General features: G+C 39.5%; 1 protein-coding gene across 3 annotated transcripts in view; it reads left to right on the top strand.

Moving 5' to 3' along the window:
* VRK1 (VRK serine/threonine kinase 1) overlaps nt 1–27,893 on the top strand; it is a 122,308-nt gene that overhangs the window by 40,378 nt on the left and 54,037 nt on the right. For all 3 annotated transcript variants that reach the window (XM_034992892.1, XM_034992890.1, XM_034992891.1), the window contains exons 3-11: nt 5,035–5,090; nt 12,741–12,810; nt 13,588–13,675; nt 17,402–17,510; nt 17,629–17,721; nt 19,987–20,119; nt 20,891–21,011; nt 21,309–21,367; nt 25,430–25,608. In XM_034992892.1, coding sequence (XP_034848783.1) covers nt 5,035–5,090; nt 12,741–12,810; nt 13,588–13,675; nt 17,402–17,510; nt 17,629–17,721; nt 19,987–20,119; nt 20,891–21,011; nt 21,309–21,367; nt 25,430–25,608 — 908 coding nt within the window. The remainder of the gene's footprint in view (nt 1–5,034; nt 5,091–12,740; nt 12,811–13,587; nt 13,676–17,401; nt 17,511–17,628; nt 17,722–19,986; nt 20,120–20,890; nt 21,012–21,308; nt 21,368–25,429; nt 25,609–27,893) is intronic.

Below are 27,893 nucleotides of genomic sequence, written 5' to 3'. Positions count from 1 at the left end.
GAAAAAGATAAAGCAAACAAAAATAGAACAAAACCAAAAAAACCAGAATATGATCAAATATGATCAGGCTGGTGCATAGATCAGTGCCACACACTAGATTTTGGGTGTATTTTGGTCTTTTAGAAGAAAGTGCCTCCCAAAATTTTAAAGAAAGAAAAACTTATATATGTACAAAAATAAGGGTTGATATGATGAAAGGATGGAATATGACTGTAAGGATGGAAATTATAAAAAATTTTATAAAAGGAATTGATAAGAAGTTGTTTGAAAAAAGAAAGAAGAGGATTTAAAAAAAGGAGAGAATGTGATCAGGCAGGAGAGTAGAATAAAACCATACACTAGAGATTTAGGGTATATTTTGATCTGTTAGAAGAAACTGTATCTCAAAATTTTAAAGAGAGAACAACTTATATATATATGCCAAAAATAAGGGTAACTACTATGAAGGGATAGAATATGACTCTAAAAATGAAAAATGAAAATGTTTTTTAAAAAAGGGATTGATAAGATGTTGGTTGAAAAAGGGAAAAAGAAAAAAAAAAAAAAAGACAGTTCATAAAAAAATTAGGTTTGAAAGACTAGAGAATCATGGTAAAAAAGCCATGGATTCTATGTGCATTGTTCGGAGTTCTGCCGTTCTCATTGATCGGTAAACTTGGTCTTGGCTGGCTGTTCTTGCTGATCTTCTGGGGGAGGGGCCTGTTGCTGTGGTTCCCAAATGTCTTTGCTGGAGGCGGAATTGCCCCCGCCCTTGCCGGTCCGGGCTAAGTATCCTGCTCGGGTTTGCTCTCGGGAGCTTTTGTTCCCTGCAAGCTTTCCGTACAGCTTTGGAGGCTGAGAGTGAAAATGGCGGCCTCCCAATCTCCGCCCTGGAGGACCCGAGAACTCGGGGCCCCACTCCTCAGTTCGCCCCCCAGAGAAAAGCAGTCAGTCACTCCCGTCTCCCCAGTCTCCGGCCGCACTCCATGCTCACCCGGCCTGTGACCGTGCATTTCCATCTCCGGCACCCGACCCCGGGTGGAGTCTCCAAACCCAGCAGATCCCTGCGGTGCAGTCCCGCGCGGCTCCTCCCCGGGGAGGAAGGTGAGTCTCCCCGGATCTGCCGCTTGTTGGGTCCCTGCTGGAGGAGCAGTGGCCCGACTGTGCCGCGGATCACGGTTTATGACTACCCCGGGCTGAGAGCTTGCACCTTGGCTCTGTCTCTGCAGCCAGCTTCCCCGCTCCGATACCTGGGAGCTCTGCCGCACTCAGGCAGCCCCGGTCTTTCTGTGACCCTGAGGGTCCTGAGACCACACTGTCCCACGAGGGTTCCACCCCCCGCTTAGCCACCAGAGTGACGTCCCTCAGCGGAGCAGACTTCTAAAAGTTCCGATTTTGTGCTTCCCGGCTCTATCACTTGCCAGAAGCGGCTGACAGAGGCCCCCTCCCCCACCGTCTATCCTCCCAAATATCGCCTCGAATTCACTTTTCCGCACGTCCTACCTTCCAGAAAGTGGTCGCTTTTCTGTTCAGAGAGTTGTTGCTATTCTTTTCTTCGATCTCCTGTTGAGTTTGTAGGTGTTCAGAATGGTTTGATCCCTATCCAGCTGAATTCCTGAGACCAGACGAAATCCAGGTCTCCTACTCCTCCGCCATCTTGCTCTGCCCCCTGAGTACTATTTTTTAATATTCAATGATTTGACAGATTTCTGTAATAAAGCTTGGCTTTTGTAAAGCTGGATTGATCAATCTGGATTTGCTGTAGTATTGCTGCCTCCAGTTTGTCTCTCTGTGCCCACTGATACTCAAAAGCAGCCATATTCAAGATCATCAACAGTTTTTACTGATGAATTAAAAAGAGAGCTTTTGAATTTTCTTCGGATATTTTCTGCAGCATTTGCTACTGTTTATGTTTCCTTCTCGGAAAGATTGCTCCGGTGTCTTTCACGGGAACATGTCCCCTCTTGCTTTCCTGCTGCTTCTGGAGGTCCATGGTCATTTTCAGAGCAACCTCTGTGTTCTCCAGCTTTCCTTCCTTGGCTCACTTTTCCTTCCATGTGTTCTCTCTGAGTTCTCTCATCGATTTCATGGCTGCTCTTGATGTCTTTTTACTGTCCACTTCCCCATCTCTTATCTGTAGCCTGGGACTTGATTTCCTGAGTGCAGATCCATGGCCAGGGGCCTATAGGGCGCTCTCCGTGGATGCCCGCCAGCTCTCTTGTGACCAGGAGAGGTGTATATCAAGCCAGACACCGGAAGGCATTGTCAAGTCTTCCTTCACCAGCGACCCTAGTACTTCTTCGTCTAGTCCTGCAGCTTTAACTCTGTGCTTTCTCTTCGTCTTTGCTGACCCTGTCTTGGTACCTGTCATTTTCAGGTCTTGTTGGGATCCTCACTGCGGCAGTGACTCTTCTCTGCTCCGTCTTTCCCCCTTGTATCCCACTGTTCACGCTGTGGCTTGAGTGATCTAGCCTAGTTAAATTTCCAGAATGGCTCGCCCTGGGCTGGGGATAAAGTGCCAGACATAGGAGAATGGCATACGAGACCCTCCCTCTGGTCTGGTCCCTATGTAGCTTTAATCTTCATCAGTCTTATTTCCTCAGGATCTGTGCTTCAGCCATCCTGCTGCCCTTTGCCGCTTGATCTCCATATGTAATGCTTTTCTTGTTTCATTTTTCCCAAGCTGAGGTTAGGGCAGGTACTCTCTGTTTATAGAACCTTTGTGTTAACCCTTTCACAGTTCTTTCCATGCTGTATTGAAATTACTTTTCTTTCTCGGCAACAGGGCATCTCTTCTTGCTGTGTTCCTAGTACCTGGCATATTTTGTAGCACATAAAGTTTGAATTATTGAGCTTCCTTTTCCTCCTTTCCTCATTTGAACTGTGTCGTATTATTGGGATACTATCCTTATTTTAATATTTAATACATTAAGTGCTTATTTAAAAAGATCTAATCTTGCTTTATTACTAATCAGCATCTGAGTGATGTGTCTTGGAGCTCACACCTTTCCATCTGCCTATGGTAGCTGTTTTCGTGACTCGCGTTCCTTCTTCACTCTGAAGTACTGTAGCTGCGGTTTCTTCAAAATCCTGCCGTTCCCAGCCGATTTGTGGTTTCTTGTTTTCCTTTGCCAGTCCTTCTTCGTCTTTTCACTGTCTAACGGGAGAATGCCTTAGGGCTCAGGCCTAGGGTTTCTTCTTTTATCCACTACACTCATGCCCTAGGGTCTTGGCTTTAAATGAGTAGTGTTTCGATGTCGGTGACTCTTAAGTTTATTTCTCCAACTTGGACCATTCTTCTGAACTCAAGACTTGTATATCAACTGCCTGCATAACATGTGGACTTGGATGTTTACTAAGCATCTCAGGCATAAGGCTCCCTAAAGCACCAGCTCTTCCTGCAGCTTCCTCCATCTTAGTAAGTAGCAACTTCCTCTTTTCAGTTGCTCAGGCTGAAAACCTGGAGGTCTCCTTACCTCCTCTTCCCCTCTTGCGCTCCATACCCAGTTTATCAACATCTCCTTTTGGCTCTTCTTTGAACATACGTCCACAGTGTGACCACTTATCACCACCTTATCTGCTACCACGTCTCGTCATAGCCTGGCCAACCTCCCTGCTTCTGCCCTTGCCCTCTGCACGCCATTCTTCACTAAGAAGCCTGAAGAATTCTTAAAAAATCAAAAGTCTGATTTTGCCAGTCCTCTTCTTAGAACCTTCCAGTGGCTCTCTCAGTTCATAGTGACAGCTTTACGTCACCTGTCATGCTGGTGTTTGGTCCCTGCTGCTTTTCTGATCTGTCCCTTGTTACTTTCCACCTCACTTTTCTCACTTTTCTCCAGCTACTTTGGCCGCCTTGCTTTCCACAGACTTGCAGAGGCTTCCATGTCAGGGCCCTTGTGCTGGTTTGCCTGGAATGTTCTTCCCAGACATGTACATGACTTATTCCCTCACTGCCTTCAGACCACAGCTCCAGGGACACCCTGTCAGTGAGGTTTCTCTTAGGAGCTTGCAACACACCTGCCTTCCTTTCCCGCTTTGTTTTCCCCCCGTAACACTGACACCATCAAGCATACTTTATACTTCATTGTTGTCTGTGTCCTACCAGTGTTAGCTTCCTAAGAGTAGCATAGCGATTATTTCTTCCTGTTCATTACTAAATCAGTTTCCTAGAAACTGGCATATCGTAGGTGCGTGGTTAAAAATATTTGTTTCATGAGTGTGGGCAGCCTTATATTCCTGACTTAGTGTTCCAGGGCACCTGTGCTTTATTTGCATGAAATACAGTGACAGTCACATGACGATTATTATGGATGGCAGTTCAAAGTTCTAGTGCCAACAGCCTGAATTATTGATACAGATGAATTCTTTTCCCCCCAAATTAGTGCTTTTTGGAACTTTAGCTTCCCCTTTCCTTTTTTTTTTTTGCCCCTTCTTAGAAAGGTTCCCTGGTTTGTGAAATTTAAGAAATGTCATCAGTGGGCGCCTGGGTGGCTCAGTTGGTTAGGCGACTGCCTTCGGCTCAGGTCATGATCCTGGAGTCCCTGGATCGAGTCCCGCATCGGGCTCCCTGTTCTGCAGGGAGCCTGCTTCTCCCTCTGACCCTCCCCCCTCTCATGTGCTCTCTCTCTCTCTCATTCTCTCTGTCTCAAATAAATAAATAAAATCTTTAAAAAAAAAAAAAAAGAAATGTCATCAGTTACCATCCTCTTGGGAATTCACAACTCACATTAGCATATCAAAGGCCATGAGTACTTCTGAATTAAAGAAATCTTTAACTCAGAGTTTTCCATACTTAATTGATGATCCTATTGAAGATACCAGCAATTATAAAATGCCTTCCAATTTCAGATATGTTAAATCATGAAAAAAAAAAAGGCTTCAAATTGATGAAATATACTGTAATGATATCCTGAGACACCTATTTGGGAACTGAAATTTATTCTATCAAGGAGTTATAGATATACAGACCTAAATATTAACAAAGGGTTAGTAACAGGCTAATTAAAATAATGCTCCTTCTTGTTCTGATATTACATATATCCCTTTTTCAAACAGCTGATATGAATTCTTCAAAATCGGTGGGAAGCGATGCACCCTGTGTTGTAAAAGTGGTAAGAAAATATTTTAGCTGATTTTCTTTTTTGTTGAATGGGTGTAGTTATTTTGTAAGACATCCTCTTTGATAACTAGAATTAATGAAACCATAAGGTACTACATTTTTAACAATGTTTGATAAATGTTTAATAAGACACAAAAGTATCTTTATAGTTTTAAGTAATTTAGTTCAAAAAGTCCATTTCCTCTCTTTTAAATTAGAGTGATCCTGGTATTTGGGGGAAAAATGAATGAAAGTATGGAGGTGTACAAATGTGGAATAAAAATACTCAGCTCATTCTTTTTATTTCAGCTATATTTACAAAAGATGAGCTACTTTTTTATTTATATCCCACAATACTATACTACTCTAATGAAATTTTATTGTATTTTATCTTGCATTTGCTTCTGAACTTCCACTTGGTCAATTTTTTTCATTTTATTTCCAGTTTTCCCTTCCCCATCCATTTTAGTAAATTTTTTATTTAATTGTGATCACTTTGAACCTTCTTTTTGCTAAACTAATGTTGAAATTAGTTTGTGATGAGTAAAGGTTGACAGCATCCCGTCTGATATAAGCATACTTTGAATAGTCAGGTCAACTTACACACTGGTGCACTAAAAGGCATTTTAACTACTATTTTTTGCTAAGAATATATTATGCATCTTTCTGCTTGCAAAGTTACATTTCTAACTCCTCTCAAAGTTCTTTACCTGTGTGAAGAACATGTTTTTGTTAAATAATAGAAGAGATAACAGGTTCTGTTAATTTGGGCAAATTACATAAGTTCCCCACCCCTTCTTTTTTTCTAATGGCTACAGAAATCAGAATTATCCTCAAGTTTTGTGTTTTGGTTTGTTTTATTTCACTTTCTTTTCAATGAGGAATATATTTGATCCCTTGTGAATTAACTCTTTTGGACCTGAGTTGTTTTAGTGATTGTTTTTAATACTTTTTATTCAGGCATAGTTTTTACAAGGAAATCCATGGATACTAAATAATTTGAATACTTTTGACAAGTGCATGTACTTGTACATCTCCCACCTGTATCAAAATATAAAACATTTCTATCACCCCAGAAAGATTTCTTATATTGTGTTCTGGTCAAACCCCTACATCCTGCACCCTTGGAGGTAACTACTTACCCGAGTTTTTTTTCTGAAAAAAAATTTTTTTTTGTGCTGTGGATTATTCTTGCCTAGAATGTCGTATACATTATACAGTATATACTGTTTTGTTTCTGACTTCTTATGCTCCACAAAATGTTTAATAGACTCATTCATGTTGTTGGTGTATCAATTAACTCGTTCAGTCTTACTGCTCAGAAAATTATATAGACATAGTCTTTTTTTCCATTTCCTGTTGATAGAGTTTTTGGCTATTATGAATAAAGCTTTTATAAAAATTTTTGTACAAGGTTTTTATTTCTCTTGGATAAATATCTGAAAGGAGAATTGCTGGTTTATAGGAAAGGTGTATATTTAAATTTATAAGAAAGTACCAGACAGATTTCCAAAGTGGTTGTGCCATTTTACACATCTACCAGTGAGGTAGGAGAGTCCTGCTCGTTCCAGATCCTTGACTGTGTGGTTGTCAGGTGGGCGGGATTGTTTTGCAGCCATGGTGTTGGGTGTATAGTAGTGTCTCAGAGTTTTACCTGATGGCTGATTTTGATTAGTTTTCCCAAGGAATTGTGCTTACTGGCCATTGATGTATTTTGTGACGTACCTCCTCAGTTTTTGTTTGTTTGTTTGAAATAACTAGGTTGTTTTGCTTTTTATAATTGAGTAGTAAGAGAGTTGTTCTGGATGCAGGTCCTATTCCAGATGTGTGCATTGTAAATATTTTCTCCCAGTTTGTCGTTTGCCGGTTTGGTTTTTTGAATGCCTTTTCTGCACCTTTTGAGATGGATCATAGGATTTTTCTCCTTTATTCTGTTAATGTGGCAGTAATATTGATTGGTAATTTGAGTGTAAAACTTTTATTCTTAACATACACTCCACTTAGTTATGGTATATTATGCTTTATACATAATGCTGACATTGATTTGCCAGTATTTTGTTAAGGATTTTTCCATCTTTGTTCATGAGGGATATTGGTCTTTAATTTTTTTACTAATATTTCTAAATTTTAAAAATGTCCACTCTCATTGTTTAGTTTTGGCATCAGGGTTATTGGCACTCGGTTTCCTTCTTGCCCTGCAGAACCCTGGATCACCTCCTTTTTACTCCTGGTGCCTCTGTGAGGAAAGCGGAGTCTGGCCTGGGGCTCATTGTGTTTGTTCCCCCCCCCCCTTTTTTTTTAAGATTTTATTTATTTCTAGATAGAGCGAGAGAGAGAGAGAGAGAGAAAGAGAGGGAGAGAGAGAGCAAGGCAGAGGTAGGGGCAGAGGGAGAGAATCTCAAGCAGACTCCCTGCTGAGCGCAGAGCCTGACTCCAGGGCCCTATCTCACGACCCTGAGATCCTGACTGGTCACCCACATGCCCTGATTTGTTTCCCAATTTTTAAAGACCACGGTCTATACTGCCTGAAAGGAGGGATTCCATCTGTTTTGTCCAGTTTTTATATTTGTTTATAGCAGTGGGCTAATCAGGTCCCAGTTACTCTGTCAGGCCTGTAAGTAAAGTTGATACCTTGATGGGCATATCCAGGCATTTTGCTTTTCTTTAAGCCCTTTCATTTTGGTTTTTTCTCTCTCTTTGTGGACTAATATTTCTTTTGAAATACTCAGTTTGCTGCTGTATCAGAGGAAGAAAGTTCTTACTATTAAATTGGGTTGTTTGTATGGAAACACAGAATGTTATTTGCATTTGTCTTTGATATGACAGATTAAAATTAAAATCTGCAGGCAAGACCACTTTCTTCTTAGGATCTTAAAGTTTCCATTGTTAGAAGAGAGCAGGTCCACTTATGACTTCTCACAGTCTTGAGGTTCAAAAAACGTGGTTGGCTGTGACTACCTTGCCGTTGGCTGACCTGCACTGCCCTCCCCACGTGTTGGAAGGACAGCACCAGGGCCACACCTGACAGGTGGGGCTGGTGTGTCACCGTGTCTGTTTTCTTCTGGATAGCCTGAGATTTTTCTAACCGTGGTTTGGTTTAGAATGAAGATGCTCTTCTTTATTATGGGTCATTCTAAGTATTTTAGTTGTTATTTAATGTAACCTCACTTGTACTCCCTGTTTTACTTACAGAGTTATGAAAAAAAATGAGTAGGAACAAGCATTTCCTAACTGCTTAATAAGGTAGTAAATTACTCTTTATTTCTAGTTTTAAAGCCTTTTGTTATCAAACCTAGTTTAGTGCTCTGCATCTCTCCTGTCTCCTAATTTAGTTCTGTTTCTATTGGCCTGTATTACTCCTCTTTGTCATTAGGACAATGGTAAATAGTCAGTTGATTTCTCTTTTGCATTTAATATCTTAGCAACATTTTCAGTGTGGTAGTTTGTGATCCTGGAAGAATGCCATAAACAAATCAGTGTTACTGACTTTCCTTTTCCTCTCTCGGGGAGAGCCTTGTAGCTGCTATTGCTGGTTCCTTCCCAGATCCTTATCCTCTCTGAATTCCTTGGAACTCTAGTAGCATTCATTCTGTTTACATTTATTTTACCATTTCAGATGCTAATATCCTTCCCACGCTACAGTTGCTTTTAATTTTGTATGTGTTTTTCTGCTTAGCAGGATTTCAAGTTGTTTAATGCTAAGGACCTCGTTGTAAACTTGTTTTCTTTATCACGTTTTTAAATGCCTATTTTATTCTTCTGAAAACTTTGTAGCCATAATTTCCCGTCACCTTTTGATTTCCTGGGGCCACCCACTTTCATCTCTGGTCTGTGTCTTTTCAAGTAGCATCATTTGCCTTTACTTGTGACGTGCTGTGACGTAGCTCTGTCTGCTACTTATTCTGTAAGTCTTTTGCTCTCAGAGCTTTATAATATTAAAGGTGGAAATGGTTCACCAAACACAAGCCTGTAAAATGAGTATCAGATCTTTCCAGTATGAAAATCAAATGTTTATGAACATTTGCCATTTAAAACATTAAGGTCTATTAAAAATCATGTTTTCAAAGAACAGGTACTATTCTTTGGGGGAATTTCATAAGTAATTACTAAAAAAAAGCAAGATACAAAACTACATGTAGTATGGAGGTAATTTTATAAAACAGCCATAAATGTGAAGAAAATATGTCAAAATATTTCCAAATTTTCTAAAATAAGCACATATATTATCTTTGGAGAAAAATCACCTTAGCAAATGTTATTTAAGAAATAATCGAAGGCTGGGTGGCTCAGTCGGTTAAGCGTCTACCTTCAGCTTGGGTCATGATCTCGGGGTCCTGGGATTGAGCCCGCATTGGCCTCCCTGTTCAGCTGGGAGTCTGCTCCCTCTCTCTCTGTGTGCATGCCCTCTCTCTCTCCCTCTTTCTCTGTCTCAAATAAATAAATAAATCTTAAAAAAAAAAATCAAAGGCAAGTTGATTTTTAATGTGAAATTAGACTTAATAATGCAATGGCATATCAAATCAAACAGTGGTTCTCCACTCCGGTTGTGTGGTATAATCAGAATCTCTGAGTGCAGAGCCTGGTTATTGGTATTTTTAATAAAGCTCCCCACGGGATTCTTTTGTGCCTCAAGGTTGAGAACCACTGGTAGAGTGGTTCAGCACCTTCATTATTTTCAGTGGAATCATGCATGCTCATGTGTCCTTTTGGGGATCCTTTCATTCAGTGAGGCGGCAGGTTCCCTGTGCTTCTGGTAGGGCTTCCCACCTCAGTGTGGAAGATTTGTCAAAAAATGTGGTTGCTGCTAATATGCATCCCTGCTCTGGGAAAGAGCTTCGGATAGTGAACCCACGAATTTCTTACATTTGGTCTTGAAATTAAGTTAAGACAGACATACTCAAGATAGATGTTTAGGTACATACTGAATATTTTCCCTCTCCTACCAAATGACCGTTCTGGTTTTGTTTAGGGCCTTATTCCTTATTGACTTGGGGGAGCAGCCTGGGAGCCGTGGTGCTGGGGTCACCAGAGATGGTAAATTTGTATTCTCTGCCTTTAGATAACTGAGATACCCTATCTGTATTTTATCTCAGGAAAGATGATGTGCAGTGAGAAATGGGAAATTGGTAAAAAGTTGGATAATGGAAGGAGGAAAAAAATACTCTTTTGTGTTTTCTTGTTAACAGCCTTGATAACGAATTAGTTTTCAGTTACACTCCCCCTTTGCAGTCATGTCAGTGAGCTCAGAGCAGAACTGAGGGGGAGGGCGGGCTTTTGGGTCTTGTAGCCTAACATAACAGTTCCTTATTTCGTGGTCCCTTTACAGTGTGAATGGACATAAAGTCTGTATTTTGAAGTTCCCTGGCAAGAAGTTTGCAGACTGATGTTGAATTTCTCTCACAGACTTTATGAGAAGTGACCTGAATTTTCAATTCATATATCGTAATTTTTTGGTAGGAGGGGGAAACTTTATACAGCTTCATTTTTAAATGGCAGCCAGTTGCTTTTAGAGGGTGCCATTGAAATATATCACATTTTAATTTTTTTTCTGTTGTCATCTTCATTTTGACACTTAGAAGTCTTAAAGAAACGTTTAGTGATATTCTAGTTAAAATGTCAGTCCCAATTTCTTTTCTAAATCTTGGCTATTATAGAGTTGGCAAAGTATTTTAGATTTGAAATATGTTAATAAAATTTTAGTTATGAGTTAAGGTATTTTCTTCCACGGAAATAGCGAGCTTTGGCCAGAGTGCAATGCCAAGGAAGTAGCTCCTTTATTTTGTTATAATGGAACCTTATTGGATTAGAAAAAAGTATGAAATGAGCTCAAAGAGCCTTCATTGTAGTGGGGCTTTCATTATAATAGTCTGATTTATATAGGTTGATTCTTATTATTATAAGTTTAATAAATTATTGCCCGAAGGGAAGCTTGGAAATGAAAGTTGATATGACATAGGTCGAAATGGAATGAATCAGAATTTTATACGATGGTAATAAGCCAGGATTTGTCTTAGGAAAACCCCTTTCAAACTTGAATTATATTAATAAGCTATTCTAAAAGTTAGCCTTTGGAGAGAACTTCACCAAAATGTCTTCTCTTGAATTTCGACTACTTTTTTCATTTCTTTCACGGAGACTGCTGCTTCTGCTGAAGGCCTGGCTGTGGGCTCTGAACAGGTACAGGTGTCTATCCAGAGAGCACTGATGCCAAGAAAAGAGCCGCAGGTTATGGTGACACTTGAGGTACCGAGTCCAAAAATTAGGGATTTGGACTCATACCTTATATGTTGGTTAGCTTCTACTTCTTAAGAGGTGATGAGATGCCAAGCCCTGTGTACCATTCTGTATACTTACAGGCAAGTATACTTACCTGGAACAAGGCAAGTTTATTTTCAGGTTCTGATCCACGTGTTAGTTGTGTATGTTGCCTGTTTGCGGTTGAGTGCTCGTTCTTAACTAGGTGCTGCCTGACTCTTTGCAGATTGGCCGACCAGTCTTCCTATACGTGCTGTAACTAGGGATTCCTAAAGCTAGTGAGCCTTATTGTCATTTCTTATAATGCTCTGCTGACCTTGGAACTCCAGCTGCACAGATGTTCTGTCCAAAATGACTTTCTTCCCGTATTTCGTAAAGGAAAAGCAACCCTAGAATTAGTTTGGAAATGTTTGCTTCCTTATTTGAAGTTTTCACTGCTTTTCAGAATTTTTCTCAGGTTCTCAATAAATAAGCTAATACCAACAGAAATGATCAAACATGACATACTAACCACTTTTGATTCAGACACAACTTACTATTTAAAAAGTCCACAAAATTGTAAGGTCTTTTTTACCCTTCCCATGTGTATTTAACAAGGCAAACTCCCAACAGGCTGATATTTCTTGTTTGTCCATGCCTTTTTGTGCATACATAACTCTTTACAATCATTTTAACTGTTACTATCCCTTAAAATGTAAAATGAATGTAGTCCAGTAAAGTTGGTGGAAAACAATTATTACCGAGCCCCAGTTTCCTCTTGACTTTGAATTATCACGATCACGTGGGAAGTGAATTGTGGGGCTCCTTAGTTTGAAAAAGGCGGGAATCAGTGCCAGCAAGGAAGGGATGTCACTAAGTGGACAGTGCTTGCTCGCTCTGGAGTTCCAGAAAATTCCCTTTGTGACAAGGTTGGTTTCTGCCAGTCCTGATCAACTAGATACAAGTTTTCCCTGAGAAACAGGGAAAAGAGTTGGATTTTGCCACTGATTGGTTAAGTCGGGTATTGGAATTTTATTAGATCTCAGAAATAAAATTCTGATAGCCCCTTGGTAAAACAGTTTACATGGTTGCCAGTTATTGCTTAAGAGAAAGCTTAACAAAGATGAAAATGAGTTTAAATATTTTTCTTAAACTTCTGCGAAGATGGAGCTGTATATCTGATTTTGAACATTTTATCACTTACAGAAGTGGACCTTGACAAAAATACCAAGATTCATGGACTCTTCTGAGAATATCTAAAACATTTTGAAAGAGGGTGTGCCTTAAACATAGTTACAAACTTAAGTTATCACAATTACATTGGAAAGAAACACTGATGTTTTTTGACATCAGTGCTTCTTGAAGTTTCATTAAAAATGACTCCATAATGTTAACGACTGCTAGCGCCAATTACCTCTTATGTTTTAAGGAGCCCAGTGACAATGGACCTCTCTTTACTGAATTGAAGTTCTACCAGCGAGCTGCCAAACCAGAGCAAAGTAAGGAATAAGGCACACTTACGCCTATACTCTTAAAGTGACTGCCACTTGTTGTGTGAAGTCAAGACTAGAGCACTGGATCTGATATTACCATGCTTTTTGTTTTTTACTTGTATGAAAGAATTCTGATCTCTTATTGGGTTTGATATGATAAGATTTCACTTATATTGACATATAGAATAAAGTTAGTAGAGGATATAGGATTTAGTAAATATTGTTAAAAATTGAGAAGTAATCCTAATTCATGTATGGGACTCCCAGTCTTTTTGAGAATTTTTTCTAAACTCTGGAGAACATAACCTGGGCAGAGGGGGATGCTGTAATTGATGAATCAGAACAACCTGCAGGGAAGAGAGCTAGACCTCTTCAAGCCCCCCCCCTCCCCCCCGGGGCTTTATTTCCTGGTTGACGACCTTTGGAAATGAGGTAAACAACTTCCAGATTGGGTAAAATGTCTTTCTGGAGAAGTGAGTAACCATTTATATCATTAGAGCTAGTAATAGCAACTGGCATAATGTGGTTGGATTTTCTTTTTTTAAATGCCTTTCGCAGATTTTTCATTTTAAAGACAATGTTTAGAGCAGGATAAAATTTTGTGGGTTAATAAAAATGTTTTGATTGCAAGGTACTTGTTATTTGTTATTATAATGTATTGTTCACTTTTTTATGAAAAAAGATGAAATCTTATTGCATGTATAAGTACATTCTGCTCTTGATGATTTAAAAAATCATGTAAAACAAAAGTGAAATCACAGGCCTGTGTTTTTTAACTTGTAGTTCAGAAGTGGATTCGCACCCATAAACTGAAGTACCTGGGCGTTCCTAAGTATTGGGGGTCTGGCCTACATGATAAAAATGGAAAAAGGTAAAAATTTGCATGTTTTGTGTTTCTTCTCCCTGTTTTGAGCATTCACTGTCCATGGTTTACTGAGCACCTGCAATTCTGCCGGGCCTACATCTGGGCTGCAGGGCATGCACTTAACAGAGATAAACAGGACATTATCCCTAGTCTGGAGGACTTGTGCAGAGCACTAGAACTGACTAGAGCCCAGCTGATGAGTAGGAACAAAGCAAAAGCACCCTGCATTTTTTCCTCTTACAAATAAGCAAGCAGGCAAACAAAAACTCCATGTCGTTTATGGGAAAGGGAGCCCTTCAGGCTTCAGTTTGGTGTTTCATATTAGATACATGATCTGCCCGTGGCAGCATCCTCCTCTTTATGACATTTCAGTCCAGCTGGTGAGAAAACACAAACAAGTATGAGACAATTATAACCACTAAGTGCTACTAAACTGTGCGACTCTGCTTCGTTTGTGTCTTAGGAGTTCTGAGATTGGAGAGAGAACCTTGTTGGCACCGCTGAATTGGAGAAAACCTCCCATACTTTGGTGCATGATTGACATTTTAAAAATATTTGAATGAATGAATGGAACTTCCTGGAGTAAGGCTGGCAGCTGTCCGAGAAGTAGATTTAGTTCGGTCCTGGGGGTATATTGGTTAGGGTGCTTTCAGCTGCAAGTAAAGGAAAACTTTGACTCTGAAGTGATCGTCAGGGATCCAGGTTCCTTTATCTTGCCCTTTTTCCCTCCTCCTCTTGGCTTTGTGCTGTATTAATTCTCCATTGTGTGGCCTCAGGGTGGCTGCCCCATTTCTAGGCATCACATGCAGACACAGCAGCTCACGGCAGTAGAAGGTATTGCTTGTTCTGTGTTTCACTTTCCTGGTAAAGGAACCTCCCTTCCTCTCATGTTTCTTGGTCCGGGTTTTATCGGTGCTTATTCTTTTTTTTTTTTTTTAAAGATTTTATTTATTTATCTGAGACAGAGAGAATGAGAGAGACAGAGAGCACATGAGAGGGGGGAGGATCAGAGGGAGAAGCAGGCTCCCTGCAGAACAGGGAGCCCGATGCGGGACTCGATCCAGGGACTCCAGGATCATGACCTGAGCCGAAGGCAGACGCTTAACCATCTGAGCCACTCAGGCGCCCCCTATCGGTGCTTATTCTTAAACCAGTCACCGACAAGGGCCAAGCGATCACAGTGATGGGCATGGCAAAGCATGCGGCCATGTGGAAGAGGATGGAATGCTTGAACCCAGTTGGTGCTCTGTTGGAAAGGATGGAGAGGAGAGGTAGTTGTTGGGTGGGCAGCCAGCGCTGTTTTTCTCTTGGAAGTTCTTATCCTGGGATCTGTGTACCTCTTAGGGAATATGGCGAACTTCCTGAAATGATAGCATTTTTTTGTTACATATGGTTTTGCTGGGACAAGTCTCTATAGTTTTTATGAAAATTTCTGGAGAAGTAGTATAGAGCAAGGAATAATTACATATAGAGCAGGGATTCTAGAGCCAGACTGTTTGGTTTCAAATCTGTGTTTTGCTCCTTAAAATGTATGTGACTGGGTAAGTTACTCCTTTTGGCCTCAATTTCCTCATCTGTGAAATTGAAGAATAGCTACCCACTTAATAAGGGGGATGAAACGTAAAGCTGTTAGAATATATGTAAAATACTGTGTTAGCTTTTACTTTAGCTTTTACTCTCACAGGGGCCTTAATCCCTTAAATGTTCAGAACTACCGATTTAGAAAACCACTGGAGAACAGGATACGTCTTAGGCCGGAGAGTATTGCAAATGCAGGGACCCGGTAGGTCTCTGGCCTGCCTTGTGGCACTTGGCATTGCTCTTTCTCAAGGAATAGGATGTGCATGTGGAAGGGGGAAGGAGCCTGAGGCCAGTAATGGAAACCAGCAATGTGTACTTTCCTGGAGACTTGGATAAATGCAAATGATAAAATGCAAATGCTGGAAAATCAGTTGATGTGTATAATTGGAAACAGGCGATGAGGGGATGATTTACAGTGCTGGTGGAGTGGTCTGTGAATAAAAACAAAGATGTACTCAGTGTGATGTATTAACAGATCTCATGTTGAATTAAGCAGTTGTGTTTTAGCCCTCTTTTAGACTCTTAGCAGAGGTTGTATTTTTGTTACCCCTGTATTATTTTATACTAATTACATCACTTACTGTAAAAACAAATGTGTGTGTGTGTCCTGTTCTCATCCCTCAACCTTTCAAAACCTGTTGTACAAAGGAAATCAGGAAGTCAGAATTATTGTTCCTTCTTTATGATGATAGAGTTCGCAGTGTACTGGAAAATCTTATACGAATGAATACATTTTGCCTCTCACTAACTGCATGACTTTGGACAAATCACTTTACCTCTATAGACTTAATTAATTTATTCATTAAAATATGTTTAGACAAGTTGATCTCTCATTCTCTTCCAATTCAAAAATGGATAGAATCCTGATTTTTTTTTTAATTTGGCATGTTGTCTTTTAATGTTAGCTTTCCTTCCCTGTTGAACGTGTCATATGGTGTGTGTTGTAGGCTTCTCAGATAAAAATAAGGGGATTTTTGTGTACCACTGACGTTTATTTGTTTGGATATGTTTAGTGTAGAGGTGAAAAACCATGGTGCCACCACTTCCTACAGGACAAATTACCAGTCATCGGTTTTCTTCTGCTGTAAAATGGGGCGAATAGGAGCCCCTGCCTCACGAGGGTGATGTGAGGTTGACACACACTAGCACATGTGAAGTACTCAGAACAGTGCTGTGTTCAGACCAAGGCTTTAGTTCGTGCTCGCTGTTGTTACGATCATCATTCCTAATCTTATCCCTATTGGAATGTACATTGTGAGTGTGGCCTTGGTTTTTACTGATTCATGGAGTAATTTAACCAGACGAGTCAGAATTTGGAAAACTTGATAAAGATAAAAGTGATCCTCAGAGCATACGGTGAACTGTGTTACTGGAGTGAGGTGTTGCTTTTCGGGCACACACAGAAATGTCACTTACGGTTGTCAGATGTTGGAATTTGAGTGCCAGAAAAGATCTCAACACGCATGAGGCCCCACGCTGTCATTCCATATCTGTGGGAATTAGGTCTCACAGAAGTAATGTGACTCGGCCAAGGTGACTTAGTGGGTTTGTGGCAAAACCAAAAATCTGCACGTTTCCCCAGGATATTTGTTCTTCCCTAGCTTTTGTCCTTTGAGTATTTAACATATAGCCCTTTTATACCATTTAAACAATTTTATTGAATTTAGCTATTATTACAGCATCTCTTGATAGTCTCGATTTTAATAAAACGTTAATACTGCTAAAATGTGCCCTGAAAGTAGAGAAAAACAACAAGCTAATATCCAGAAACATAAATTAACTTTGGTGTGAGGAAAATCCATGATACTAGTCTTACATGGATTGTCTCCTCTTTCCTGTGAACGAATCGCGAGCATCTGTCTGCGGGCTGATTAGCTCACGTTGAGTAGTGTCGCAGGAAACCACCTGGCTGCCACCAGGAGGAGGCCCTCTGGGCAGCAAGGGAAGCACTCCCAACTCTTGAGATTTCTAGTTGGAAGAAAGGGTTTCAAATGTTTGTCTTTCTTTCCTTCTTTCTCCTTTTTTCCCTTTTCATTCTGCTTTCTCACTAAACATGGCCTTGAAAAAATTACTGTGAAGGGAGAGTAGTCACTGCAAAGTAGGTTTTCCAGAGTTCTGTTTTGTTCATTGACTTTTCTTGTTTGTCTTTAGTTACAGGTTTATGATAATGGATCGCTTTGGAAGTGACCTTCAGAAAATATATGAAGCAAATGCCAGAAGGTTTTCTCGGAAAACTGTCTTGCAGCTAAGCTTGAGAATTGTATGTGAGCTACATTCCTCTTGTTTTAATCCAGTAAAGGCGAGTTGTGTTGAAGCTCAGTCCTCTGCTGGCTGGTGTTAGGTACTGCATTAATTTATTCTATATGATGCTTTCATAGCTGGATATTCTGGAATATATTCACGAGCATGAGTATGTACACGGAGATATCAAGGCCTCAAATCTTCTTTTGAGCTACAAGAATCCTGACCAGGTAGCTTTATTAACTTTAATTTCTACTATTTAAAAGCTGTTGTTTGAAAACAAATATGGTTGCTTTGAACTTTTGAACCTGTGCAGAAGTTTTACTTTTTGGAGTAGATACGGTAATAATAATATTTCTTCTTGACACTTTTATCTAGTTAACATTCTACATTTCTGATGCGATTTGTTGGCACTTTATCAAGTTGGCTATTTTGCCCTAAATAATATTCAGAAGAAGTACTTGTGATACAAAATGAATTTCAAATAGCTGTTTGGGGGTGGAAGCTTAAAATTATATAGTGCACCGATGAATTATGTTTGCTTGTCTGCTTTGTCATTTTTTTATTTCCTTTGTTCAAGAAATCCATCAAATATAAGTGTTCTGTTACTTGGAAAATTTGGTCTTTTAACATGTTGATTATTCAAATCAATTGGTTTACAGAAATATCTTAGCTGTCTAAATTTGTATACCCTTAGTGTTTAGAATTCAAATGTGCACTTTTTTTAGTTTATTGTATTCACTTTGTAATTTTTACTTTTTAAGGAAAAGAGAAAAGCTAATGCTATTATACCTTTATTTGGATCAGTTTAGTTGGAGTGGAGGGGTTTATGCAATTTTCTTGAAGCTGTTTCCACAATTTCGGTTAAAGTAAGGTTTGGTTGGCACTCCTGGTCAGGCCACTGTGTGGAATCTGTCCCATGTATGTTCTTGCATCTTACTGATGGTGTATAAGAAAGGGCTATCTAAGTATTTTAAGTGTGTTTATGTTGACACTCCATTTTATTTTTTTCTCAAACCAATCTTTAACTTTCTCTTGCTTAGTTTTCCCTTTCCCTTCACCTTGCCTCTATTTTCTACCATCTCCGGTATTGCCTCCATCCCCCGTCTCTGTCATGGTGGCGGTCAGGGATCTCCATGTACAACAGAGGAAAGTCCCTATACGGTAGCATGCTCGTGGGGAAATCTTACAGGCACTCACAGGATTCCCAGACGTCTTGTGTTAGATGTTTTTAAAAAGGTTAAAAGCAAGCAAGCAAACAAACAGAACATGGCTGAGAACCTGAACCATAAGGATTCCATTAATTGAAGTGAACTGGACTTGTACAATGCAATAAATAAAAATACAGTTTAGTTCAGTTTGCAGTTAGCTAAAATATGCTGCCTTTTGTTTGTAGGAAAATATTTTTGCAGCTCCGTTATCCTTCGGGCATATGCTTTGGATGGGATTATTTTTCTAGTGTTAGATGTGTGTGGATCTACATCCCCATATTTTTACTTCAGTTTCCTCTTGTGATCACATGCATACATTTGTGAGACAGTTACCCAGAACCAGAGATGTGATATGTGGCTATGGAATAGAAGAAAGCCAAATTTACTGGCTTTGTATGCTCATGAGACCCTCAAGTACATGCCCACAGATATATGCTTTGTAATATTAAAATTTAGTTTTAATTATGAAACTTGACTTTAATATATATTTAAAGGGAGATAAGAGCCTTATCTAAAGATTTTTCAGATCATTATTATCGGAAATAATTTTATGAAATGAATTGATAAATTGATTATTTCATAAGTGGAGGAGCAGAGGAATAGAAAATAATTAATTATCGTGTGTCATCTAAGTAGGTAGTCTTATACTTGCTGTGGGGCAGTTGTATTGCAACAAGTATTGATGGTTTCCTCTGTGCTTAATTCTGTTTTGGACTCTGCAAGAAAAAATATAAGATTTATAGTCTTTGCTCAAGTTGAGACAGGATTAATTACAAGTATAACATATTTACCTAAAGTGTATAGAGGCAGGTGATATTATCTGGACTATAGTGACGTGAGCATTCACATTTTTCTTGAAATAAAAGGTCTTTCAGAATTGGGGTGCCTGGGTGGCAAAGTCCGTAAGGTGTCTGACTCCTGGTTTTGGCTCAGGTCATGATCTCAGGGGCCTGAGATCAAGCCCTGCACTGGGCTCTGCACTCAGCATGGAGTTTGCTTAAGACTCTCTCTCTCTTTGTCCCTCCCTGCCTGCACACTCACGTGCATGCGCGTGCTCTCTTGCTCTCTCTCAAAATAAATAAATAAATCTTAAAAAAAAAAAAAGCCTTTCAGGATTAAGTATTTGCTTTTGTTAGCATATTGGATCTCACTTGTTTCGGGTACAGTGGGGTGGCCTTGCAAATGAATCCACCTTCGAATGACAGTATTTTGTCTCTGGGCCATAAAGGAGTATATGTGCAATCATTTTGGCTTTGATTTTTCTTGGTGCTTGGACATTTATAGGTGTACTTGGTAGATTACGGCCTTGCTTACCGGTATTGCCCAGAAGGAATTCATAAAGAATACAAAGAAGACCCCAAAAGATGTCACGATGGCACTATTGAATTCACCAGCATTGATGCGCACAATGGTGTCGGTATGTCAATGACACCTGACAGAAATATGCTGCTAACATTTCAGTTGAAATCCTGCATGGTTCTTAATTTTGTACAAATAAGCAAGCAGATAAATAAGAATCGCAGAGGCAGGTAGGGTGGGGTAAGGGTCGGGGGAGGAGGTTGGACTCCTGTAGTCGTGTAACGGGGCCACCAGGGTCTTTCCCTTCTTCTGACCTTGGTTTTAGCAGGGAACGTGGTTCGGTCAGCTCACTGAGGATTTCTTTTTGGTTCTATTTAGCTTAGTCGAATGTGGGGAATTTTTTTTCCCCCTAAAAGTCTGTAAGTTTCTTAGGCAGCCACAACTTTGTAGCAGGCACACTGACTTTGTCACCTCTGAAGTCGGCCTATTCCTTTAGCAGGCGTTTTCCTTTTCTGTGCCCAGCCCTGTGGAGGAGCTGAGACCCCAGTTCTCTGGGCCTCTCTGTAGCTTACAGCGTTTTAGTGTCTTTGAACTTTCCAAGGATAGTATTAAATGTGTGTCTGCTTTATAATCTATTTCCTAGACCAGTAGTCTCAGTTTGAAGCTCTAGAGTTTGTCTGTTTGGATTTTAAAGTAAGTTCTTAGTTGGATGTAAATTATTTCTTTCATATTGCCCAATATTTATTCAGTACTTTTACTAAATGCAGTGATAAGTTTTGATGAAAAACAAGACTATAAGATTGGCTGTTTTACCTTATTGGTTTATATATATTTGAAACTATACCTCAAAGTGATTTTGGTGCTTAACCTGCTTCTTTTGTATTCATAGCCCCGTCAAGACGTGGTGATTTGGAAATCCTTGGTTATTGCATGATCCAGTGGCTTAGTGGCCATCTTCCTTGGGAGGATAACTTGAAAGACCCTAACTATGTTAGAGATTCCAAAATTAGGTAAAGGAAAACTTACAATAAATTATTTTGGGCAAAATCATGATAAGGTACATGTATTTAAGTCAGAATTTCTTGATGGAGACTATAGTTTAAACTGCTACTAATGTAGAAACAAGAAGGTACTTGCTAAATGGGAAGAGTCTTCGGTCTTCTGTTCAGTTTGTTTTAGAGGAAAGCCTAAGCGTATTTAGGATGCCACACAGTGCTGCTTTATTGTGCTATTTATTGTTATTAAATATTAATACACTTCCATGGTGTAAAGCTTCAAACAATGACTCAGTCTTTAATTTTTAACAGATACAGAGAAAATATTGCAGACTTCATGGACACATGTTTTCCTGAGAGAAACAAGCCAGGTAACCTGGAAAAGACTTCTTAAATGTTCATAGGGGTTTCATTTTCTGAGGAAGAAAGACTGAGAGTCATGATGTCTGTGGCATATCCCATAATGTAAAAGCTTAGGTATTTTCAAGTGTGATCGTTGTAGTGGGGCCTGTTCTCATCACGACAGCAGTTCCGTTTCCAAAGGTGGGCTAAAGGGGTACTTGAGCTTCCTTAAATTATTACTCAGCTTTCAGGAGAGGAACCAAATTTCATTCATTCATTCAATGATTTTTTTATTGAGGCTTGATTGTGTGCCAGGTACCATTCTAGGCACTAGGGATACACCAGTGAACAAAATAAAGCAAAATTCCTGTCTTTATGAAGCTTATGCTCTAGTTAGGAGAGATAGTGAACACATGAGTGAATTTTAGAGCATATTATTTGGTTCGTACTATGGGATAAAAAGAAAGCAGGGAATAGAATTAGTGGTTGTGGGGATGAAGTGGGGAATAGAGTGGGAGGGAGTTGGAATTTTAAATACGGTGGCCTTACTGAAGAGGTGACGTTTGAGCAGTAGGAGATAGGGAGCGAGCTCTGCGGAAGTCTGGGGAACAGTATTGTAGGCAGAAAGAATGTAAGTACCTGGTGTACTTGCGGAGTGCATTTTAGGCCATCCATCATAAGGACTTTGACTTTTCCTTTCAGCAGGAGTGTAAGGTTTGGAGCAGAAGAGTGACATCAGTGTCTACCTTTAAGGGAAATCTCAAGCTCCTGTCCTGAGCATAGACTGCTGAGGGAGTAAGGCAGGTATGAGCAGGAGCAGGTTAGGAGGCCACCACAGTAATCCAGGCAAGGAAGGGAAGTAGCAGTGGGAGTATTGAGAAGTGGTCACTTTGCATATACTTCGATGTCTTTTCAAGCCTTTGCTCATTTGTCTCCTTTTCAGGGAAGTCCACCCTGACCTTATGCTATTTAAAATTGCAGTCTTACCAACCACACAAGAAATGGAATGTTATAGGCTTCTCAGAGTCCCCCCTTGTGCCTCCTACCAATCACGAGCCTCTCCCTCCGGCCTAATAACTAGCCTAACTTCCAACCCCAAAAATTTGTTTTTGAGCTGTATAAAAATGGAATCATAGAGTGAACAACATAGATAAAAATCCCTGCCCTCATTACATTAACTTCTAGCTTTGTTAGAATCCTGTTTCTTTTACTCAGTATAATATTTGTAAAATTCATTCCCATTGTTGCATGGGTTTTTTTTTTTTTTTAATGTTCCTATTTATTTTTTAACTTTATTGACAAATATAATTGTATACATTTCCAAGTGTACAATGTGGTGATTCAACATACATTTGTATCGTAGAATGATTAACAAGATCAAGATCGTTAACACTTCTGTTACCTCACAGTTAACTTTGTGTTTGTGTATGTGTATATGTGGTGATGCTCAAGACCTACTCTCAGCCACTTTCCAGTCTGCAGTACCAAGTTACTAACTGTAATCCCCATGCTGTGCATTAGATCCTCATGGGACCCCGTTGTTGCATGTTTAATAGTGATGTGTTCATTCTCATTTCTAATAGTATTCTGTTGTATTTATATCCTATTATATAGCTTTATCTATTCTGCTGTTGACTATTTCCAAATTTTGGCAATCATAGATTGCCAGTTACACATATAGATGTATAGTCCACCTGTAACTGATTATTGTGCCTTATATGAGGAGGGGCCAGATCCCCCCCCCAGTATTTATAAACAGTTGACCCAGTAGCTTTTCTTGGGGGAAAACAAACAAAAAAACCGCTCTTTCCGTATGGTGCCACCTTTGACATAAATTAAGTGTGGATCTGTGGATCTGTTTCTGGACTTCTTTCTTTTTATTATTGTTTTTTTAAATTTTATTTTATTATGTTAGTCACCATACAATACATCATTAGTTTTCTTTTTGTCTGTTCTTGGGCAGCAGTGTCCTAATGACACTGGTTGTTCTTTAAACTTGACTTTGCTATTTTGCAATTCTTGACCCTTTGAGTATCTGTGTACATTTTAGAGCCACCTTGTCAGTTCCACACATATCCCCTCCCTTTCCAGTTTGCTGGAATTTTGAGTGGGATTGCTTTGACTCTAGATCGACTGACATCCTTATACTATTGAGTCTTCCAATTCACTAATGTGGCATATTCTCCACTTCATTTCTTTCACTATGTTTTATAATTTTGTCTGCAAAAAATCTTGCCTGTCTTCATTGTATTTGTTGCTAGGTGTTTGATGGTTTTTTGATGCCATTGTAAATGAGCTATTATTTTAAGATTTTTATTTTATTTATTTTAGAGAGCGCGTGTGTATGAGTGGAAGGTGGGGCAGAGGGAGGGGGAAGCAGACTCCCCGCTGAGTGTGGAGCCCGCTGTGGGGGGTAGATCTCGTGACCCCGAGATCATGACCCCAGCTGAACCAAGAGTCGGAGGCTTAACTTACTGAGCCACTCGGGTGCCCCAGTGATTTATTTTTGTTAAATTTTATTTTCGAATTGCTTATTGATAGTACATAGAAAACGATTTTTTAATATTTTACCTTATATCCTGTGACCCTGGTAAATTTATCTATTAGTCTTCCTAGTTTTTTATAGATTCCTTAGGATTTTCTGCATACACTGCTGTTTGTGAATAAGCCCTTCCACTCTTTATGCCTTCTGTTTCTTTTCTTGCCTTACTGTACTGACTGAAAGCATATATAACTATTACACTGAACAGAAGTGGTAAACATGGACATGCTTGACATTTTCCCCTCTCAGAAGGGAAGTTTTCCATATGAAACTATATTAGGTGATGTTTGCTTTAGGTTTTCCATAGATCCCCTTTATCAGATTAAGAAAGTTGAAGGGAGGGATTTTCATTTCTTTTTTCCTCATGTTTCCCAAGTACCTAGAATTGTGCCTGCCGTGTAGTGAGTGCTGGTCAGTGTTGGAATGGACGGAGGCGTGTATATGTCTGTGTGTAGCACTGACAGGTTCTCTTGGTTTATTGCATGTGGGGTGTGGGAAGAGATTTCTGGTTTGAGGAGCTGGAAGAATGGAGTTCTTTTTTTTTAAAGATTTTTTATTTATTTATTTGAGACAGAGAGAATGAGAGAGAGCACATGAGAGGGGGGAGGGCCAGAGGGAGAAGCAGACTCCCTGCCGAGCAGGGAGCCCGATGCGGGACTCGATCCCGGGACTCCAGGATCATGACCTGAGCCGAAGGCAGTCGCTTAACCAACTGAGCCACCCAGGCGCCCAGAATGGAGTTCTTAGTAACGGGGCAAGGGAGACCACAGGGGAACAGGTTTAGGGGTAGGTCAGGAGTTTGGATTGGGATTTGCTGGGATTCCAAAGGACAGTGAGAGATCCAGGAGCCAGTGTATGAGGCCATGGGTGCACAAGTTCCTGGAGGCTGGTGAACGTAGGAGTTGTTAGCCTAAAGATGGATTTCTGGTGTTGAGGAGTGTTGATCTTGACTGGTAAGATTTCTTTTTAGGGGAGTGGTCCTGCCTCAGTGTACAGTGGGCCTTTCATCATTCAGAAGCTGATTTTTCTCTTTTATGGGAAAACTAGGTCTTGCTTCTTTCTTCCTTCTTCAACCTGGTTTTGGTATGTTTTATTTCCCATTTATACAAAGAATGCAGCTATTTTCTATAGAACTAATGGCTTTTGTGGGGAAAAAAAATATGGGCTGTGATAGTCCTTGTACTTTAGTACTTTTTATTTTATAATCTATTCGAGGTCCTTTCCTGTTTTGTTTCTGTAGCTTTAAAAGTACAGGAGTTATTTCATGCATTTTTAAATTCTAGTATGTTCCTTACCTTTTGTCCCTTACAATTACAAAAATGTCTTTTACATTATATCTCAAAATAAGTTTCTTATTTCACTTGCCTGACAGTTCCTGACTTCAAAAGTGTACTTTTCCATTGAAAAAGTGATTTATGTAAAAACATATTCTAGCAGGATAGACATTTGCATTCTAAAGTTGCTATAACCGTGAGTTATTTTCTTAGAAGAGATAAATATGTTGTATTTGTGATTAAAAAATTACAGAATAATTGTGTTACTCTTTTAGATGAGATTGCTAAATACATGGAAACAGTGAAATTACTGGACTATGCCGAGAAACCTCTTTATCAGAATTTGCGAGACACTCTTTTGCAAGGACTGAGAGCTATAGGAAGCAAGGATGACGGCAAGTTGGACCTCAGCCTCGTGGAGAACGGAGGCTTGAGAACAAAGTCAATAACAAAGGTGAATATTGTTAAGTTATCCTTTGGCTTCCTGTGATGGTAATTGCAGCAAACACTAATTTTAGGGAAGTAAATCAGTAAAGAAAAGTGTAACGGATTGCTTGGCAATTAAGTATCTGTTACCATTAGGTAAAGGGACACTCTTTATGAGACATGAAACATATAGAGGGTTGTAGAAGAATGAATAGATATCTATTTCTTTTTTTTAAAAGATTTTATTTATTTGTGTGTGCATGTGCCTGCGAGATAGAGTGAGAGAGAAAACAGGCAGGGGGGAGGGAAAGAGGGAGAGGGAGAAGCAGACTCCCTGCAGAGCAGGGAGCCCGATGTGGGGCTCGACCCTGGGATTATGACCTGAGCCGAAGGCAGGTGCTTAATGACTGAGCCACCCAGGCTCCCAATAGGTAATCTATTTCTTATGTCCAGTAGCAAGTTTGTAAATTCCTGGAAAGATTCTAATTTGGGATACTGACATCTGGCAGGGGGATTTGGATGGGGCACTCGATTCACAGTGTGGGTGTTTTTTTCTCCCAGGCCACATAGAAGGGTTGGTCTTGTCTCTTAGCTCTTCCTCCTTTGTTGGTGTGGTCAGAGTGTTTATCATTTGAAAATTGGTGTTTGAAAATTACTATTTGAAAATTAACTTTCGAAAGTTTCCTTGTTTGCTGGTGTGAAGTGCTTACCGTTTGAACATTATTTTGCTCTTTATAGAAATGTCATTATGTAAAGCTATGTAGCTGCATATAAAGAGGTTAATTTATCGGAGAGATAGGTTAGCAGTGAACTTTACAGGCAAATATTGTGCAGGCATGTAAATAACTCCTGGTATCACTTTAAAATTTAGATTTTACAGGTATGCATTAACTTATTATTTTTAATAGTTAAATTATTGATTAACTCAGATTTCCTTTATAGTCTGAAATTATTGAATACAATAATGCTTTTAAATGGAAAAGAATTACTTTTAGAAGAAAAAAATATGTATTTTTTAAAGATTTTATTTATTTGAGAGAGATAGTGTGAGAGAGAGAGAGCACAAGCAGGGGAAGCTGCAGAGGGAGAGGGAGAAGCAGGCTCCCTGCTAGGCAGGGAGCCTGATATGGGGCTCAGTCCTGGACCCTGGGATCATGACCTGAGCTGAAGGCAGACCAACTGAGCCACCCAGGCACCCCAGAAAAATAGATACATATTTTTTTACACTATTGACTATTTTTACTGTCACTGACTCTGTAAATTCCAGTAGATTCCTTTGGAAATACTGTATTCTGAATTATGAGAAAAAGGGTTTAAAAACAAATTTTCTTTCTTTAAAATAGGGCAGCATTATTAAAAGGTTTTTGTAGTTCTTTTTAACTCATAAAGGAGATGGAAATTTTGAAATTGTATCTTGAATTTGACTTTTTTGGCAAATAGTAGGTCTCTTTGTAGTTTCACTCCAAAATCTGAAATTACACACACACGTCTACGTATACATTTTTTTTTCTTTTGTAAGTTTTTTCTTAATTACATCGCTCCATTTTTGTGGTCAACAAGTGTGTTGAGAGCCACATCCAGCTTTGAAATTAAGAGGATAAAATGGAAGCCCGAGTGGAATTTTTCAGTAAGGTAGTGAACTTAGAGTTTGCATGTATGTATAAACATACAGAATGCATCTTCCTGCTCAGGACAGATTTCTGTGCATTAATATTTATAGATAGCTTCTGTGGTGTTTTCCTCTAAAATTTTGCTGATTGAGAAGTAAAGATCTCTGTTGCAGTGAGAACTTGTCCAGTGCCATACCCACTTACTTTGCAGATCACTGTTATTTGGACTTACATGCTGGAGAAAATTTGGTTTCTGCAGCTTGGCTGACTTTATAGCTGAATAGGTCAGTCTGCTGCAGAGCTAACATCTGTGACCTTACAATTCTCTTGTGTCCTTGGGTAGTTCAGAAGGCTGGAAATTTCCTGCTGGATCATCCCCCACATGTATAAAGCTTTATTTAGAGGGGGAAAATTAATGAATAACAAGTGAACTATTAGATGTCCTTTATTAGTTTACTGCCTTTCTCCCCCCCTCCCTCATAGCTGACACAGGGCTATTCTTTGTATTAAAAAGAAGTTAATAAAAGTTAAGATTAGGTAAGATCATGAAGCTGCTTGATGGCCATGTAACGAGGTGAGTTGTTAATTTGGTGGCCATTTGTCTTGTGTTTTAATGTGAAAGAGTTGGACCAGCCCAGTTTTCTCTTTTAAGATTTTTTCTTTCTTTCTTTCTTTCTTTCTTTCTTTCTTTCTTTCTTTCTTT

The sequence above is a fragment of the Mirounga leonina genome, unplaced genomic scaffold, assembly GCF_011800145.1.
Source record: "Mirounga leonina isolate KUSES-001 unplaced genomic scaffold, KU_Mleo_1.0 Mir_82, whole genome shotgun sequence".
In the NCBI taxonomy this organism is placed as follows: domain Eukaryota; kingdom Metazoa; phylum Chordata; class Mammalia; order Carnivora; family Phocidae; genus Mirounga; species Mirounga leonina.
This window is presented reverse-complemented; position numbering and strand designations above follow the sequence as displayed.